We start from the raw sequence: 19,196 nt of genomic DNA on the forward strand, positions 1-19,196 counted from the left end.
AGACATCACGGACACCCTACATGACACGACGGACAATACACTTATCTTACGATCATAGAAGAACTGCGTGTAACTCTGAGACAGAATTGAAAATAATGGGTGAAGGAAAATCAACTCACAATGAACCTAGGGAAGACTGTCCAAATAACATTCAGAAAAGGAAGGAAAACCCCGATGAAAGATACCCTCGCTTTAAACCTCTGGAAATTATCAACAAGTTCAGATTCTTCAGAATAACCCTGCTAAATACGATGAAGTTACTATAGTATGTATGTTCAGTCTTCAGCACTGAGGCTGGTTGGATCCTCAACATCTCCGCCATCAGCTGTCATGCATGGCCTAGGCAACACTGAAGAGGCGTACTAGGGATATGAGGAGTGAGGTAGTTTCCCGTTGCTTTCCTCACTGGGCCAGCAGTTGCTATTACATATCAGTCTGCCAAGCTCACTGAAATGCGTACACCAACCGACCCTATGAGCAACATTTTCACACCATTCATAACAGGGACTGGCTGCAGAAGGAATGGCATTACTAGTATCGCTCATACCTCAGTCACTTTCATATTGTTAAAGTCAAGGATAAGACAGAGACAGATCAAAGAAAGTAGATGTCACATAAAAGAAAGGACAGTAGCAGCTACGAGAACAATCTTCACCATACAGTATCTACCTGCTCTATAACACTAATCTCTCTCCCACAGCGACTTACGAATTGGAATTTTTCTGGTAACGAACTAACAACGAGTGACGTTGAAAAAATCATAAATGGTAAAACACGTACTATGTGATGGATAAAGTGTCTTAGTCATTCACCACTGGGGCAGTAAACGTACACGGCTAGGCTGCAATTGCGTTCGTATTCGCCTTATGATGCTCCACCGTTACTTTGAGATGCCCCCGACAAGCCGTTGGACGCCCAACATTGATGATTTTGGACTTTTTAGAAATTTTTTCAGGCCACTCGATCCACTCAAATGTATACTGGCTAATTTTAAAGCCATATATCGCGACATTTTGCGAAGGAAAGACATTTCCGCACTTCTTTGCAGCACAACTTTCTCAGACTTTTCATTTTGATTTGTTTTGCCGTATACTTGCAAGATGGTGGCGCTCCTGCATCAGCCGAGACTTACTTTATGGTAAATTTGTCCTTTCCTGTTACAATGCGATATAAAGCACTGTCGTTGAAGGTGTGGTCAAGATTTTGAGACTTGCATGTTTTCGTATCGCTCACCGGCTCAAGTAAGGTTTTGAAACTATAGACGTAGTCTGCGTCAAACGTTGAACACTTAAAATCACGCTGTTGCACTAATATTTGCACCAATATCTATCAGTAAACCGGATGACCGAGGATCCTGTCAACGCGGTAAAAGATTATACCGCGTTCAAAATATGTGTGCGGCGCTCCAACGTTGTCCGCTGGTCAGTAAATCACCATCAGCTAACCGAGCATTTGACCCTAAAGATGCAAGGATGATAATAGAGCTATGAATACGTAAGTTCTTTTGATAACCGTTGGTGAATGACGTGTTCAATTGTCACATGCGCTTCAATATGTTCATAACGTCCATTTCATGACCTTAAAGACTGCATAAAAGGAAGAAAACCGTAAGGTTTCTAAGCACGAAGTGGATGATGTTCTAGAATTGGACGACTATTATTCATCTATCACAGAGCATAATTCTCCTCATGAAGGGCATTTTATGTAGCGAGGAGACAACGAGCTATCATCTCCGATACATCACTCATGATACGTTGCGCAGTTGTGCGATGTACATTAGCGATGGCTCCAATTACTTTGTTAATGCATCAACTGCATATGTCCTTAAAGTATTTAAAAGTCTATTCATGAGTAAGTCAGGCTTATTTCGATCAGTAGAAAAGTATAACCTATCATTTATTTGGTTTACCACCAGCATACCGTTTCTCTAGACAAATTAAATCTCTCTCCAAACTTCCTGTCACCGTAATCTTGAAATGATTTCCTCTTTCCACAATTACTCCAATACTTCTTCTTCTTCTTCTTCTTGAAAGGTGTGGTTGGACTCATGTGTTATCGTCCAGTCACGAAAACATTAATTACTTAACACTGACACATGTATCACTCGTATTGTACTTTAAAAAGTAATTGATAGAAAAAAAAAGGAAAAAAAAAACATTCTATAGGAGTCACACAAGAAAACGATGATAACATATAGACAGAGGGTAAAGAGATTTATATCCTACCAAAATTATGATAAACATTTTGCAATGGAAGAGAGAGCATAAAGAGACTGTCAGAGGATTATAATATAATATGTGCTTCATCAAGAAACTGATTTATGCTGTTCACAAGATTAGGAGTTAGAGAGGATAATAAACACGAAATACTTGTGGGGAAGGGGATGCCCATGTTAAGCAAAGAGGATAGGAAGCGCTGGCGGGGAACATCAAAAGCAGGACATTGTAACAGAAGATGATTACTGTCAGTATCAGACAAGCCACAAGCACAGGAAGTTGGGGGAGGAAGATGAAAACGATTTTTATATTGGGGAGTAAGGGCATGATTAAAACGTAGACGTATAATAGATGTGATATGGCGTCGAGAGTACGTACCATAATAAAACCACGGTTTAAGAGGAATAACAGGTTGTAATTGATGATAAAAACATCCCTTTTCTCGTGACGTTTCATTCCAATCGGACTGCCAATGTTGATATGCTATATCCCGCACTTCATGAATGAGATCAGAAGGGGGGATCGCAAGAAAAAGAGAGGGGGATTGTTGTGATGCTCGTTTAGCTGCCTGATCAGCAGTCTCATTCCCCATGATACCAGAGTGACTGGGAACCCAAACTAGAGTTATATAAACACCAGAACGAGTAAGGATATATAAGAGATACTTAACGCTATATAAGTACCAATTAGGGGAAGAGAGAGGCGAGCATAAGGCATGCAGAACATTTTGTGCATCCGTGAAAATCGTAACCTTATCATAAGCATGTGACCTGATGGTAATGAGGGCTTGTCGAATAGCAAACAATTCGGCGGTAAAAACAGAAAAGGCAGAAGGGAGGGAAAACTCAGAGAGAGTATATGGTTGGGGGATATAAAAGGCTGCTCCAACGCCGTGTGCTGATTTTGATCCGTCAGTAAAAATGCTTACTTCCCTTATGTAGAGGGAAAGTCGAATACGTTTAGTTGCAAGAGGGGAAAGAGGAGTAGAATGTGTTAGACAAGAAAATGATTCAGAAGAAGATATAATTACTTGAGGACAAAAGGACTGACTGTCATAAGGGATAGAGTATAAAGGCAATGTGGGTAAACGGAGGAGCTCATCTTCTCTTGGTATAAGAGAACGAAATGCGGTATATAAAGCAGGGACACGGTTTCCACGGGGAGATTTGGAAGAATAATAAGAATGTAAAAGTCGTAGCTTGGGGATAAGCTGAGACCGGGTGACAGTAAAATGTTTGAGGACATACTTAGCGGCTATAGTCTGTCGCCGAATCTTTAAAGGCTGTTCACCGGCTTCTATTAATAAGGCATTGGTTGGTGTAGTTTTAAGTGCTCCTAAACAGACACGTAGTGCGCGGTATTGTATTGTATTTATACGTGCAAGGGTAGTAGCAGAAGCGGTGTCGATAAAAAGAGCACAATAATCTAGCAAGGATCGAATAGTTGCTCTGTAAAGGAGAATAGCTGTAACGGGGTCAGCGCCCCAACTTCGACGGGTGATCGTACGTAAAATAGAAATAAAACGATCAGTTTTACGTTGAAGAGAGACCACATAAGGAGACCATGATAATTTGTGGTCCAATATGACTCCAAGGTAGGGATGCTGATTAACAAAGGGGATAGTAAGACGATCAAGAAGGAGAGGAGAACGGTTAGGTGCTCGAGTATGGGTAAATAGGATTGCAGCACATTTGGAAGGCGAGAGTGAGAAACCATGTTCATGTAACCAGATAGCAACCTCATGAAGGACACATTCTATTTTTCTCCTACACACATCAACACTATCATGTGATACGTATAAAACATAGTCGTCTGCGTAAGCTAAAACTCGTGCGTTCTTTGTAATTATACGTTCTAAATCTCGCATATAAAGCGCAAAGAGGATACCGCTTAGTATATCACCCTGTGGGACTCCATGCGAAACGTGTCTTCCTGGAAACGGGGGGAAGGGGGATTTGAGAATGAGAGTGCGAGAAGTATATAGGCGTTCTAATAGAGAAATAAAAGCAGAGGGAAAGCCAAGCGAATCAAGGCACGACCATAATAGATGTAAAGGAACGGAATCATAAGCTCCTTGAATATCAAGAAAAACAGTAATAGTGCTATGTTTACGATGTCTAGCTAGTAGGAGATCAGTCAACAAAATATTGAGTGGATCTTGTGTGCTACGTCCTTTAAAAAAGGCATACTGATATTTAGGAAGGATCTGATGTTTCTCCATAACCCAGAGAAGACGCCGTAGTAGAATTTTTTGAAAGAGTTTCCTAACACAGGAACTTAAAACAATGCCACGATAACTTAAAGGAGAAGAGGGATCTTTTCCAGGTTTAAGAATTGGGACTAAATGAAAGTTGTTCCACTGTGCCGGTACCTGTAAGGTGAGAAGGATATTATTAAAAAGAGAAAGTAAGACAAGAAGACCGGTATGGGGTAAAAGTCGGAGCATAGTGTAAGTGATACTATCAGGACCAGGAGATGAACTACGAACTACTTGTAAAACGGACTGTAATTCGGACAGTTGGATGGGTTGAAGTAAAACAGAAAATTGGGGGGATATGGGACGGAAAGAAGAAAAGGGAGGCGGAATTGTGAAGTCAGGTGTTATAGTATATAGAAAAGAAAGAAGGACATTAGGCAGAATAATCGAATGCGCAGGATGTACAGAAGTAACACGGGTAAGTGCGCGAATGGCGTTCCAAAGGGATGTTGCAGATACGCGATGATTAAGAGAGGAGATGAAGGCCTTCCAAGACTCGCGTCTCTTTGCATTAAATATGCGTTTGATACATGCATTATGACGTTTCAATGTTAAATAATTAGCTAGTGTCATATTCTTACGATACAATTTAAATAAAGCTGTTCGCCGCAGTATTAACTTGTGACATTCGTCGTCCCACCAATGTATTTTCTGATAAGGATGGGGGCAGAGGGAGGGGATAAATTTGAATGGATGGAAAGTCTCAACATATGAGGAGAGAATGCGTAGAAGGGTAGGATAGTCTAAGGTATTGGGCGTGTATTGAAGGAAATGGGTGTGAAGGAAACTACAATACGATTGTTTATCAAAATTTCGGAAAGACCGAATATTACTGAGCTGAGAGGGTGGGGATGAGGAAAAGGGTGGTTTACAAACACCAAAAGAAATAATAATAGGGAAATGATCACTCAGATGAGTGTCACTGAGTATATGCCACACGGTATTAGGAGTCATGTGGTCATGGCAGAGCGAAAGATCAACAGAACTAGGGGGTGAACCAGGAGGGGTGAGTCGAGTTGGGGACCCGTCATTTAAAAGGGTAAAGTGATGGGATTGAGTTGCCGTAAGAAAATTTGTCCCTTTAGATGTATCTTTAGAACTACCCCAGGCAGTATGGGAACAATTAAAATCACCAAAGAGAAAAACATTGTCTATGGAATCAAATTGGGTAAGGAAGCGGGACCAGTGAGAGGTAGAGATATAAACATCAGGAGGACAATACATATTGATGAAATATATATTTCGCACGATAATACCTAAAGCAAGAGTATTTGGAATGCAATGCGTCAGAAGAAAGGGGACATATGGAATAGACTTATGAATAAAAATGGCAAGGCCTTCACTTCCATTAGTATCAAGGCGTTCGACTCGAAAATCAGGAAGATGAAAAAGGGTGTTTGCATAAAACCACGTTTCTTGTATTATAATGATGTTAGCACATGTTTCCTGAATTAACAGTTGAAGTTCATGTTTTTTATGAAAAAGACTTCTAGCGTTCCACTGCAAAACGCGTATCATATAGGGTAAGGATATGAGCGATGCGATCTCGTAGTTGATAAATTACCGGTGAAATGGGAGACTCTCCTCCCACATTCTGAAGAAGCAAGAATAAGATTTGTTGGATTTCTTGATGTACTTGGTTTCTTTGTATTAACAGTTGAGAGTCGTGGGATCGGGGCGGGTAACTAGGACCCGAAGTAGAGGGAGGTGATGCTGTGGGAAGAGAAGATGGTGTTGTAGCAGGCGGAGGAGAAGAAAATGGAACCCGGCCCGTAGAACCAGGGTCAGGGCGTACCAAGGCAAGATAACCAGTTCTATCATAACCCGGAGTCAAAGGCGGAGGGGCAGATTTCTGGATTACTTGTGTAAATTTACGTTTTCTAGAAAAATCTTGAACAGGGGAAGAAGAGACTTGTTCTGGTACCAGGGGGGGAAAATCCTGGGGGTGTTGAGACGGATGATAATGAGGGAGGGAAGTCTTGTTCTTAGCATCTTGAAATGAGATATGTTCCGTGCTCATGACCTTCTTTATCTCTTGTTGGTATTTGTGTTCCGGACAAGTTATTGCTCCCGTTGGATGTGGGCCTTTGCAATACACACATTTTGCAATTTGAGATGTACAATGATCGGTGGCGTGCTCCATTGAGCACTTTCCGCAGCGTGCTACCTGTGCACGACATTGGGCCTGTGTATGACCATATCGGAGGCATTTTCTGCAAAGAACAGGGGAAAAAATGAAAGGCTCAACATGCAAGTAGACTTGGAAAAGAGACACTTGTGTAGGCAACTTTTGGGCTCGAAAAGTAATTTTAATTGACCCAGTGGGGACATAACCAACTCCATCATTGGAAACAATGCGACGATTGAGACGTTGTACTGCTTTAACCGGTACGGTTGAAGTAAGATAAAGTCGAATGTCGTCTTCAGAAAGGTTCTTATCCACATCTCGAATAATCCCCACACGAAAAATATTAGATGACGGGATGTATGCCTTAAGATGTAGAGATGTGAGCAGAGGGTGGCACAGAAAATCGTTGGCTTGGCCCGCATTATTAAAAATTATTTGTAGGCGATTACGACCTTTACGGGAGATAGACTGGACGGGAATATTACGTTCATAAAAATGTCTCCCAAGGGCCATAGGATGGAGTTGCCCTAAATTTTTGTTTTCCAGAGATTCAACGTACACAATATAAGGTCCAAGGTGTGAATGGGAATACTGTTCACGTTCCATAGGCGGCAGTACATTGACACCATTAGAATTAGAATTTTGTGATAATTGTGAGTCTGTCAAAATTGATTGAGTTGCCAGGTTTCCAGAAGATTCGTCTTGCATCCGAACTTCTTCCTCCTGCGCAACAACTAACTTATCTCCTAACAAAAGGCTTTCACCTCCACTGGAGGCAGCCATAATAACACACGGCACTAGCACTTAAACAAGAAAAAAGAATCCTCACAACCAAATACTGAAAACACGTAGCACACGACTAAGCGTATCGTAATGTGTAAGTATTAGGTAGCGACTGGAGGCACAAAGTTCTTCAAAATATACCAGTAAATAAACTTCAAACTATTTGCTGAAGTTCAAACAACACCTCTCACGGTTGCCAAGGAAAACAATTACTCCAATACGATTTCGGTCACGATTCAGCAGATGGACAAGATAGAAAATTTATCTTCAATGCCTTCCGAAACATCGAAACGCGCCGCCATCTTAATACGTGTCTAGATTCAAACAATTTTTACCTGCATCATCTCGAGAAAAACCGACATCGATCCACGGCCAAGTATCAAGACCGACTCCAATCCTCAGACTGTAATATAAAAAAAAAAACATGGCGCCCGAAGTAGCCGGACTGTTGGTATTGGCTAACACGAAAATATCACGTACATATTATACAAACGGCGGTAATTTAACATGATAAGTGTAACATCATAGGGAAAATAACTTTTTTCACGTATGAAACCGCTTCACCAACAAGTACGCACCACACAAAATCAACTAGAATCACATCTATTCTACTAGAAAAGAGAACCACAAGCTGATTATTTAGACATTTCAAATAGTCATTTACAGTTTTTCTTAGATTTCACTTCGCTCGATAGACGAAAAATGCATGATAAAATTGTTAAAATGATATTTTATAACATCATTTTGAATGTTTCAAAATAAATTAAGGTGCGAAATTCCTCGACGTATTCATTCTCGTGAGAACTATGAAACACGATTTGTTGTCTTAGTTTTGAAGTGGTGGACAATTTCATACATTCAGCACCAAATGAAAGGGAAGTACACCCGAAATAATAGTGCTGTTGGCTTTACGTCCCACTAACTACTTTTTATGGTTTTCAGAGACGCCCGAAGTGCCAGAATTTAGTCCTGCAGTCGTTCTTTTACGTCCCAGTAAATCTACCGACACGAGACTGATGTATTTGAGCACCTTCAAATACCACCGGAGTGAGTCGGGATCGAACCTGCCAACTTGGGGTCAGATGACCAGCGCCTTAACCGTCTGAGCCACTCAGCCCAAGTATATCCGAAATGATTATGTTAACCCAATGAACGACCCTAGTAATGCTAACATAATGTTGACATATGGCATACCAGCACTTCACACAATAATGATAACCTTAGTAATAAAACGTTCAGACACTAAAGATATAGCTTAATAGGTTTTTACCCATTAAAAAACATGAGTGCAAAAACTCAGTTGACTCTAAATATTGACATTTAACCACATGGACGAGCTTCAGTTCGGTGTAGTCTGCTCGATAACAGATAACCACAACATGAATCGGAAGGTGTTGGTAGTATAAAACCCTGCGTTACAAACCCAGCTAATCCCTCCTAGTCACTAATATAACAATATCAATATTATATCTAAAAAAATTTCGAGGAACACCAATAGGTTCACCGTTTGGACTTAGAGAAAAGTCTTCCCTAACCTCAGACTTATTCTCAAAATGATGTTTGCACACTGCTGTTTTGACATCGACTTCAAAATAGTCGCGATGCATATTCCTAATCCATTTATCTCTTAATGTTTTATTCCGTAGAAAACTTAAGAATAGTTGTATGAGAGGCACTGCCATAGTTAAACCTGGTTCACAACACGATCAAAACAAACACATTCTCACATTACTGAGTACAATAAAGTACAGATCCTAAGTGTCCACTGGCTCATATAAATACACTCGCATACTTATATTTTACAAATAAACTAACATTTATCGTCAACTTTCATGAAATTACACCGACTACATACGGTAAGAACAAACCAAAACAAACCCACATTTCCAACATATCCGGCTACTCGATTCGCCATCTTTGAACGATCGAGAGTAGCATTAAGATCTGAGGTCCGATAAGCCGTCTCTTTTTCAATCTTACAATGCAGATGTAGCGGAGATACAAAATGGATTCGGAGAACGAATTTCCTTTCACGCCTGTACTGATGACTTGAGGTTAGTATCAAAAACCTAGAAGATCTACAAATATGCTGGGATCGATTGGTATCCAGGCCCAAAAGAAATACATTTCAGGCGAACGTGGATAAAACGGTCCACATGATCATCAGGAGGGGAGGCAAAGCTGCAGCCAAAGCCCAGTATTTTTACGGACAGGACCCCCTAAAAATAGTCAATGACTTCAATTACTTCAGCATAAACCTTCGAACTTCCAGGAACACTTTACGAAACATGTACAGAAGAGGGCATCGGCAGCAGTTGTAGCAATGTGTGACATTAAACTAGGCCTACTACGTAAGTTATCCCTTGATACTTCTACGAAGATGCTCAGTAGCAAAATAAGCCCAATCGCAACACACGGAGTAGAAGTCATTTAGCCCCACCTCATCAAGATAACCTAAAAGTAATTGAGAAAAATAAATTTAGAGGATTAGTAAGACAGGTATGCTAGATCGTTTCCCTGCCCGTCCTCATGATCACGTCATTAAATTAATAGGAGACTCTTTCAAATTTCTAAATCACTCACCAAGCGAAACACCCGAGGACCGCGGCTGTTATATAAAAGATAAACTGATGTGTGTTAAAGTGCGAGCTTTTCATTCCGATTATGTATTTAATACATAAACGGATTCGAATTTACCCCTGATACAGAATATCTTCAATGTAAGCAGAGACTTATTTTAGGTGAGCTTCTCTTTCCTAAAAAGTCCCTAGCTTTGATACCGGTACATACATGCAAAGGGACCAGATTTAGGTCCTGAAATGTGTAGATCTACAGGAGAGAGAGAGGAAAAAGATCCTGTGTTTTTCGAGATAAGCGTCGTCCAGATTGGTCTCCGAACTAGTCAGGGAGCCCTTCTTCATAGAGGATATACGGATGCAGACTCTTTTGGCAACCATTCCCGCCTTCCAGAGTTTGTGACCTTTACGCGACATTACAGACTGGAGAGACTACAACCTACGTCACTCGGCTTCCTTTGTCGACTGTGTACAAGGAAAACATTTCACGACCTAGACGCAGACCGTATTTGTGATTTGTGTGGGAAGAAATGTAAGCGCTATCGTGAGGAATGGGTGCGTTAAAAGACAGAGGTTATTAACGTATCTGTGTAGTTAGTATATTCCTTGTTCTCCATGCACGTTGTACACATTTTCTAGTAGCCCTATCATTGGTTTTCTGTGGTAGCCAGGCAATCTCCCTCGATCAACTTTGATCGTGGTCAATGCACCGAAATTTTGAGTCGAAAAGAGTCAAATGTGAACTTGCCGGTTGTAATAGATCACGAATGGTGCCTTCGGCTATGAGATTTGGAAAAATGAAACCGCTTTTCCCTTTGCGAAAATCAAATGGATCATAAATATTTCTTCCGGTCACGGCCATCCATCAACGGCTGCTAATTTCAGATAACAAGCAGCCATAAGACATAGCCTGCACTGTCGCTAGGTCATACTTGCATTACACATTATGTGATGCTAATTTCCGTAACGCAAATTCTCAGACGACCCCCAGTCAAAATACATATTTACGTCAAAACGGCTGCACCGAGGATGGTCTAGGAACTAGCTTAAAGGAAAAGTGGATGCTTCTGTCATCTACAGGACTCTACGCTGAATTTCTAGAGAGAAAAGAAACTGACTAAAGCTTCTACATCGCTGATGCCATGCTGGAGAGAAACTATACCAAGGAGAGCCAGGAACAAAGACACGTCCTGCCACGCTACGCCATGCACGATGTTTACAAGATACGCACAGACTATCATAACCCCGTGAGTGATGCCTACGTGATTTGTATGGTCACATATGTCAGATAACTTCTAATGCCCATTCGGGTGATAATTTCCTATTAACAAGAAACATTCAGGGAGAACAATACCATTTAGCTGAAGAGAGCATATGCGCCATCTTCAGCAAACTTTCCATTTAAATATGTCTCTAAGAATGTTGTCAGTTTTTGTCTTATGAAGCGGAAACGGAAATAAAGAGATATTGCAACTATGTACTGTATGATTACATTCTCATATCGATCCTTACTGCATCCGTATCGTGCCAAACCAAAAATATCATAAATACTTCCGTTGTTTCTTCTTAATAAGAGTTACAGGCTGGAATTCACTCGACTACTGGTGAGAATTTCACAGACCTTTTACTTTCATTTAGCTACTCACCGTTACAAAGTAAAACAATAATCACCATCACCATTCAAATATTCTGCTTGTATGTACTTAACATTTTTCGAAACATGCTACTGATCTTACGTGTTTTACGCGAACAAGTGAGACTTATGAGCAGTCCTTAATTAAAAGGACTGAGATCATGTACTTCCCACACCACTACAGAAAATTGGTATCTGCTATAAATATGATGAACAGCAATCTCAAAAATACATCGGAGAGATGGAAAATATATCAGTAAGTAACATTAGTGACACGTTAGGTTGCAATCCAATATTACAGGGTGGGGTGTGTGTTCCATTGAAAATTATGAATTTCAATAGCACTTCCCACCATTATCAATATTTTGAACAACTAATTACTATTTTCAGACCACATCTGACACATTAGGTTATGGTCTACCGTCGGTTACTGTTCCCGATTGTCCTTTAGGACTGCAGTGAAACCTCGTTAATACGCGCACATTTAATACATCATCCCGCACAATAAGAGCTTTTTTCCTCTTCATGCATATAATTCACATGTAACGCTTGAATCATACCTATTACACTTAATTCGTGGAAGATTTTAATTCATTTAGACGGATGACAGGAAGGAAAGTTAAATATTCGTTGCTTGTTCTAGCTAGGATCATTAATCTATAAAGCATTCACTTCCTAACTTGTTGATTTTGAAAAGTATATTCCCGTTATCTCCGTTCTCTAAGCCTATACCTTCTCTCGAAAACATTCTTTAGTTCTGGAAAATTTGCTTGCTAGTTTCATGTTGTACTTGGTCTATTGAAGTGAGCGGGTGTGATTAAAATGAGTGTTGATCGAAACTCACTTTCTTTGTCGGTTGAATTAGAAATCTAAAGTAAGCATGATGAAAACACCGTTTTTAATCAGAAAAAACTCGCTGGTTCATTGGGTATCCCATAATGAACATTAAGATGATGCATGATGGCAAGCATAATTGGCAGTCATACAAATATTAATGAAGAATGGAAAGGTATGTATAGGTATTTCAAGGCAGAAACAGGTTCCAAGAAGGACGTTCCAGGAATAATTAATGCTAGTTTTTTGCTATTTGCTTTACGTCGCAACGACACAGATATGTCTTATGGCGACGATGGGAGAGCAAAAGGCTAGGAGGTGGAAGGAAGCGGCCTTAATCAAGGTACAGCCCCGGCATTTGCCTGGTGTGAAAATGGGAAACCACGGAAAACCATCTTCAGGGCTGCCGACAGTGGGGCTCGAACTCACTATCTCCAGATTACTGGATACTGGCCGCACTTAAGCGACTGCAGGTATCGAGCCCGGTGAATAATTAATGAACAATGGGAGTGTGTATGCGAGGATCTTCAAAAGGCCGAAGTATTCAGTCAGCAGTGTGTGAAGATTGTTGGTTACTAGGATAATGTCCAGATAGAGGAGGAGACTAATGCTAAAGAAGTATTAAAATTTACATATGATAGCAATGACATTTACAATAAGATACAAAAGATGAAAAGTAGAAAAGCGGCTGGAAATGGGTTGGGATATAGTACCATATCTGAAGTACGTATTTGATTATAGTTTGGTTGAATGAGCTATACCAAATGAGTGGAGAGTTGCTATAGTAACCCCTGTGTATAAAGGAAAGGGTGATAGACATAAAGCCGAAAATTACAGGCCAGTAAGTTGGACATGCGTTGCATGTAAGTTTTGAGAAGGCATTCTTTCTGATTATATTAGAAAAATGAAGGAAATGTGTATGGCCTTTATTGCCGGGATATCCCAGGAAGGGTTCGGCTCGCCAGATGCAGGTCTTTCTATTTGACTCCCGTAGGCGACCTGCGCGTCGTGATGAGGATGGAATGATGATGAAGACAACACACACACCAAGCCCCCGTGCCATTGAAATTAACCAATTAAGGTTAAAATCCCCGACCCGGCCGGGAATCGAACCCGGGACCCTGTGAACCGAAGACCAGTACGCTGACCGTTCAGCCAACGAGTCGGACTATTATATTAGACATGTTTGCGAAATTAATAACTGGTTCGATAGAAGGCAGTTCGGTTTTAGGAAAGGTTATTCCAATGAAGCTCAACAAGTATAATTCCAGCAAGATATAGCAGATATCTTGGATTCAGGAGGTCAAATGGACTGTATCGCGATTGACCTGTCTAAAGCATTTGATAGGGTGGATCATGGGAGACTACTGGTAAAAATGAGTGCAATTGGACTAGACAAAAAAGTGACTGAATGGGTTGCTATATTTCTAGAAAATAGATCTCAGAGAATTAGAGTAGGCGAAGCTTTATCTGACCCTGTAATAATTAAGAGGGGAATTCCTCAAGGCAGTATTATTGGACCTTTATGTTTTCTTATCTATAGAAATGATATGAGTAAAGGAGTGGAATCAGAGGTAAGGCTTTTTGCGGATGATGTTATTCTCTATAGAGTAATAAATAAGTTACAAGATTGTGAGCAACTGCAACGTGACCTCGATAATGTTGTAAGATGGACAGCAGGCAATGGTATGTTGATAAACGGGGTTAAAAGTCAGGTTGTGAGTTTCACAAATAGGAAAAGTCCTCTCAGTTTTAATTACTGCGTTGATGGGGTGAAAGTTCCTTTTGGGGATCATTGTAAGTATCTAGGTGTTAATATAAGGAAAGATCTTCATTGGGGTAATCACATAAATGGGATTGTAAATAAAGGGTACAGATCTCTGCACATGGCTATGAGGGTGTTTAGGGGTTGTAGTAAGGATGTAAAGGAGAGTGCATATAAGTCTCTGGTAAGACCCCAACTAGAGTATGGTTCCAGTGTATGGGACCCTTACCAGGATTACCTGATTCAAAAACTGGAAATTATCCAAAGAAAAGCAGCTCGATTTTTTCTGGGTGATTTCCGACAAAAGAGTAGCGTTACAAAAATGTTGCGGAGTTTGGGATGGGAAGACTTGGAAGAAACGAGACGAGCTGCTCGGCTAAGTGGTATGTTCCGAGCTGTCAGCGGAGAGATGGCGTGGAATGACATTAGTAGGCGAATAAGTTTGAGTGGCGTCTTTAAAAGTAGGAAAGATCACAATATGAAGATAAAGTTGGAATTCAAGAGGACAAACTGGGGCAAATATTCATTTACAGGAAGAGGAGTTAGGGATTGGAATAACTTACCAAGGGAGATGATCAATAAATTTCCTATTTCTTTGAAACCATAAGAAAAGGCTAGGAAAACAACAGATAGGGAATCTGCCACCTGGGCGACTGCCCTAAATGCAGATCAGTATTGATTGTTTTTGATTTTTTAAGAAAAATAATAAAGAATCGCGATTCAATCACAACTGCGTCGTTGGCAGGATGCAAGTGGAAGAAACAAGAGGACTTGGAATCTATATATATTTTTTGTTGAATGGTTTCATCAGTCCAGAACTCAACAATACTGTTAAGAATAAAACACTCTAATTTAATCGAGGATGACCCAATTATTATACGCATACAAAATTATATTCGACAATGAATGACAACACTAATTAATGGCCATTTACAAAAGTCACTTGTCCTCATAGCGGGTGACCGCATGGCAGTCTTTACCTGAAACGGGTGAACATTCCGTAATCTTGATTTACACGTTTCACCTTTCACTCTGCATCGCTTCGCAAGCACCAACGTCACTTCACACACCAGCTCCATGCAGATAAGTTTGAACACACGTCTATCGACTATCTCAACGCACAACTGCTGTCCACTTGGCTCGGCTCCAGACACTGAACTCTTAGCTCACGACTCGTACTGACTAATCAACACTCACCACAATAATACACATAAAAACAACTGCACGAACTTAACTACCGCCGAACTGCCTGTTCACGGCAAACCTGCTTTTATATATATATACCTGGTGGTGAAGTAGTATCACCGGGGTGCAGCCGAAATAGGAGCGTTGTAGCTTCGCCTTTCACAAAATCCACGGAGACACCAGACAAAAACCACAACCGAAGCAGAGACCATCACATGCCCTTAGACCAGCCGGGAGCTCCTCTCTCATCCCTTCCAGGAAAACCAAGCGGGACTTCAGGGGCTGACAGTCGAATGACTTCGTTTCTGTTCTAGTGCATGTTCAGCTATACACGATCCCAGTTCAATCAATCAATCAATCAATCAATCAATCAATCAATCAATCAATCAATCAATCAATCAATCAATCAATCAATCAATCAATCAATCAATCAATCAATCACTACTGGTATGCATTTAGGGCAGTCGCCCAGGTGGCAGATTCCTATCTGTTATTTTCCTAGCCTTTTCTTGAACGATTTCATAGAATTTGAATATTTCTTGATCATCTCCCTTGGTAATATATTCCAATCCCTAACTCCCCTCCCTACAAACGAATATTTGCCCCGATTTGTCCTCTTGAATTCCAACTTCATATTGTGATATTTCCTACTTTTAAATAAGCTACACCACTCAAACTTATTCGTCTGCTAATGCCATTCCACGCCATCTCTCCACTGACAGCTCGGAACATGATGCGCAGTTAAAACGCGATCCATGTAAGAAATTTTTACCGCATAAATTGTGAACCACATCTGGAGGTGATGGTGCTAATTATTGTTCTACGGGAAGTACAACTAAATAACCATCATCTATTATTTCTAATCATCACCAAGCGAGTTGGCCGTGCGGTTAGGGTCCCGTAGCTGAGAGTTGCATTCGGGAGATAGTGGGTTCGAATCCTGTCGTCGGCAGCTCTGGAGACAGTTTTCCGTGGTTTCCCATTTTCACACCAGGCAAATGCTGGGATTGTACATTAAATAAGGCCACAGCCGCTTCCTTTCCCATCCTTGCGTCGCCACAAACCTTCAATGTGTTAGTGCGATATTAAACCACTAGAAAAACAAAACAAAAATATCAGAAGAGAGCAAATTCTTGTGTCAGAAACATAAACATACCACACCATAACCGAACCTATTGTCTTGACTATATTCCTAGAAATCTTATCAAGTCTAGTAGCTTTTCAAGCTGTATCTTTTAGTAAACAACGTATCATATGTAAATTTCAGTACTTGACCAATATTTGTGAACTCCTCTACCTGGACATTATCCTTATATCCAACTATCTTTACATAGCCTACTGCTGACTAAATACTTCTGCCTTCCGTAAGTCCTCACCTGTACACTCCTCTTATGCATTAGTGATCCCTGGAATGCTCTTCTTGGAATCTGTTTGTGCCTTTAGTACCTAAACATACCCTTAAATTTTTCACTCAAATTCACATGAATGCCAGTTTTTCTTGCCATCATGTTATTTTAAGCTAAAAAATCAGAGTTCAGCAGGAGGAATGTCGAGGAGGACATAGAGGAACAGAAACTATTCTTTAACAGGAAGAAGTAGCGAGCGCTTGTACACCACAATCGGGAACCTGGAGCTGGAAAATGATGATGATAGTTTTAGCTGATTTTTTTGCTATATTCAACTTACTAGGAAGTTCCTTCCAACTCAACATACTTCCACACCTATTCCTAACTCTATTTCTTTCCAACCTGCACCTCATTAGTCTCTTTACTTCTCTGTTATAATAAATTGGTCTTTTTCAAGCTTACAACCTTTAAAGGTACATACCTATTTTCACACTCCTCAACAATTGCTTTAAACCCATCCCGTAGGCTTTTTTTTTTTTTTTTTTTTTTTTTTTTTTTTTTTTTTTTTATTCATCATTTTCAACGATCATAATTACTTTTCGTATAAAGTCCCTTATGCCACTCTTATCAGCCATATAGTGTTGTCTAATAATCCTGGTTTTCAACGATTTATTTTTTGACTGTGACAAAAAAAAAGATTTATAATCACTAATACCAGTTTATCTATAGAAATTATCTGATTTTATCCGGACCACGTTTGCAATATGTTTCCCTCTAATCGGTTCCGTTACTTTCTGAATCAGTTGACCTTCCCAGATTAAGTTATTTACTTTTTTTTTTTTTTTTTTTTTTTTTTGTTATGCTTTCTGTTATATGCATTACCTTCACAATTAACATTTGGAAAATGAGATCGTCGCTACAATGACGTTCCTTTCTGTGACATTCCTCACATTCCTTATTAACTTATCAATTAACTATGCATCAGCGCCACCCTTACCAGGTCTGTACATCCCCAAAACATCAAGTTTTTTTTACCTTTAGAGATAAGACTTACAAGCCCAACTGGTGGCCATGATCGTTAAAGCGTCAAGTCTATGTGGTCTCTGTGGTTAGCCGGTTCCATTCCCATCAGAATGTTGACCAGCTGGGTAGAGAGGAGGTGGTGTACAATTTCTCATCACTAGATTGCGTGCCAAAAGCCTGGATTCAATTCCGAACCTCTCCGCAGTGCTCATATGGAGTGAGGACATATGACGCTGTTGATGGCGATTTGTCCTCGGATGGAGACGTTAAGCCCTAAGAAGACCTCTTTGTCCTATTCGACAGGAGTAGGCTATGTACCGGCACCTGGTGTCACCCTTTCCCTTCCTACTACCATACATCACGTCATTCATTTCATCTCATTAACTCCTTTGATGAAGTTGACGTCAGGAAGGCCGTCCGGCCGTAAAACTCGCTAAGAAGAGAAATCTCAATTCATACCCAACCCTGTAAAGAAACAGGACAAGGATTCCCGATTACGAAATGTGCCACGCCTATAATTTCATGTTTCTCCTCCTTCACTTTTTCATCGTAGCTTACAAATCCTCTTTCAGCAGAATGAATAGTCCCCTTCCTACCGTTCCTTCCTGTTCCTAGGATAAAGCTTCCAGTTCTGTGAGAAAATTTTCGCGTCCATAATATCACTTTTTAGCCATGATTCAACTCTATTACAATATCTGGTAACTTACATATCCATTAAATTACTTCATTATGTATCTTACTCTACAACACTAATACAGTTTAACACTAACAACTTTATCATCCTTATTGGGTTTCGACCTTCCTGTATTTTGATTACCGCTTCCTACTCCAGCCCATTTGCCTGAATGCCCCTTCCAATAACCCTTCTAAATTATACAGCCGGAACTTAGGCATACCATAGCGGGTCAAGTTAAGGCAGCCATTACGATATACAAATCTCACTCCTAATTTCCGACATACCCACTCCATAGTCTCATTTAAGTTACCCATCACCCTCCAGTCAGTATCCTTTCTACACAGTATTCCACTGATAACCTTCTCCGCTCCAACAATTGATAATCAGCTCTTCCTATCAGTCCTCAGTTTCAATGTCCCCTGTATTGCATCAAGGTCAATGTCAGCATTGAAGACCTCTGTAGCAAGAACTGCTTCACACAATAATTCGCCTTACATAGGCTGTGCGCTGTGTACACCAGGGCTGTTCGTAAAAGCCAGTCCTAGATTTCAGAACTTTTTTCTATTTCAGAATAGCCATAAGAACTCCATAGCTAAACGGAAATATTTCCCGTCCTTACCACTGAAAATTATTGTATCTATTCTAGATAATTAATTACTGAAAATATTGTGTGAACTGGTAGGTTACTTAGAAGTCTGTTGCCAATAATGTATGTTAATTTGGTGTCATTCTGTTGGGTTAAAATAACCCCTGTACTTCATCCTCTGCCCCCTG

At 40.3% G+C, this 19,196-nt stretch overlaps 1 protein-coding gene across 3 annotated transcripts in view; it reads right to left on the reverse strand.

Annotated features, from left to right (window-relative positions):
• The window catches only part of LOC136880938 (gustatory and odorant receptor 63a), a 118,212-nt gene extending 102,628 nt beyond the window's left edge, over positions 1–15,584 (reverse strand). For 2 of the 3 annotated variants that reach the window (XM_067153474.2, XM_067153469.2), the window contains exon 1: positions 15,173–15,354. In XM_067153474.2, coding sequence (XP_067009575.2) covers positions 15,173–15,189 — 17 coding nt within the window. In that variant the 5' untranslated portion in view covers positions 15,190–15,354. Of the gene's footprint in view, positions 1–15,172; positions 15,355–15,476 lie in introns of those variants that run through there. The other variant, XM_067153471.2, reaches the window with a different exon arrangement.
• Between the last annotated feature and the right edge of the window lie 3,612 nt (positions 15,585–19,196).

This window comes from Anabrus simplex, chromosome 9 (assembly GCF_040414725.1).
Source record: "Anabrus simplex isolate iqAnaSimp1 chromosome 9, ASM4041472v1, whole genome shotgun sequence".
NCBI lineage: Eukaryota > Metazoa > Arthropoda > Insecta > Orthoptera > Tettigoniidae > Anabrus > Anabrus simplex.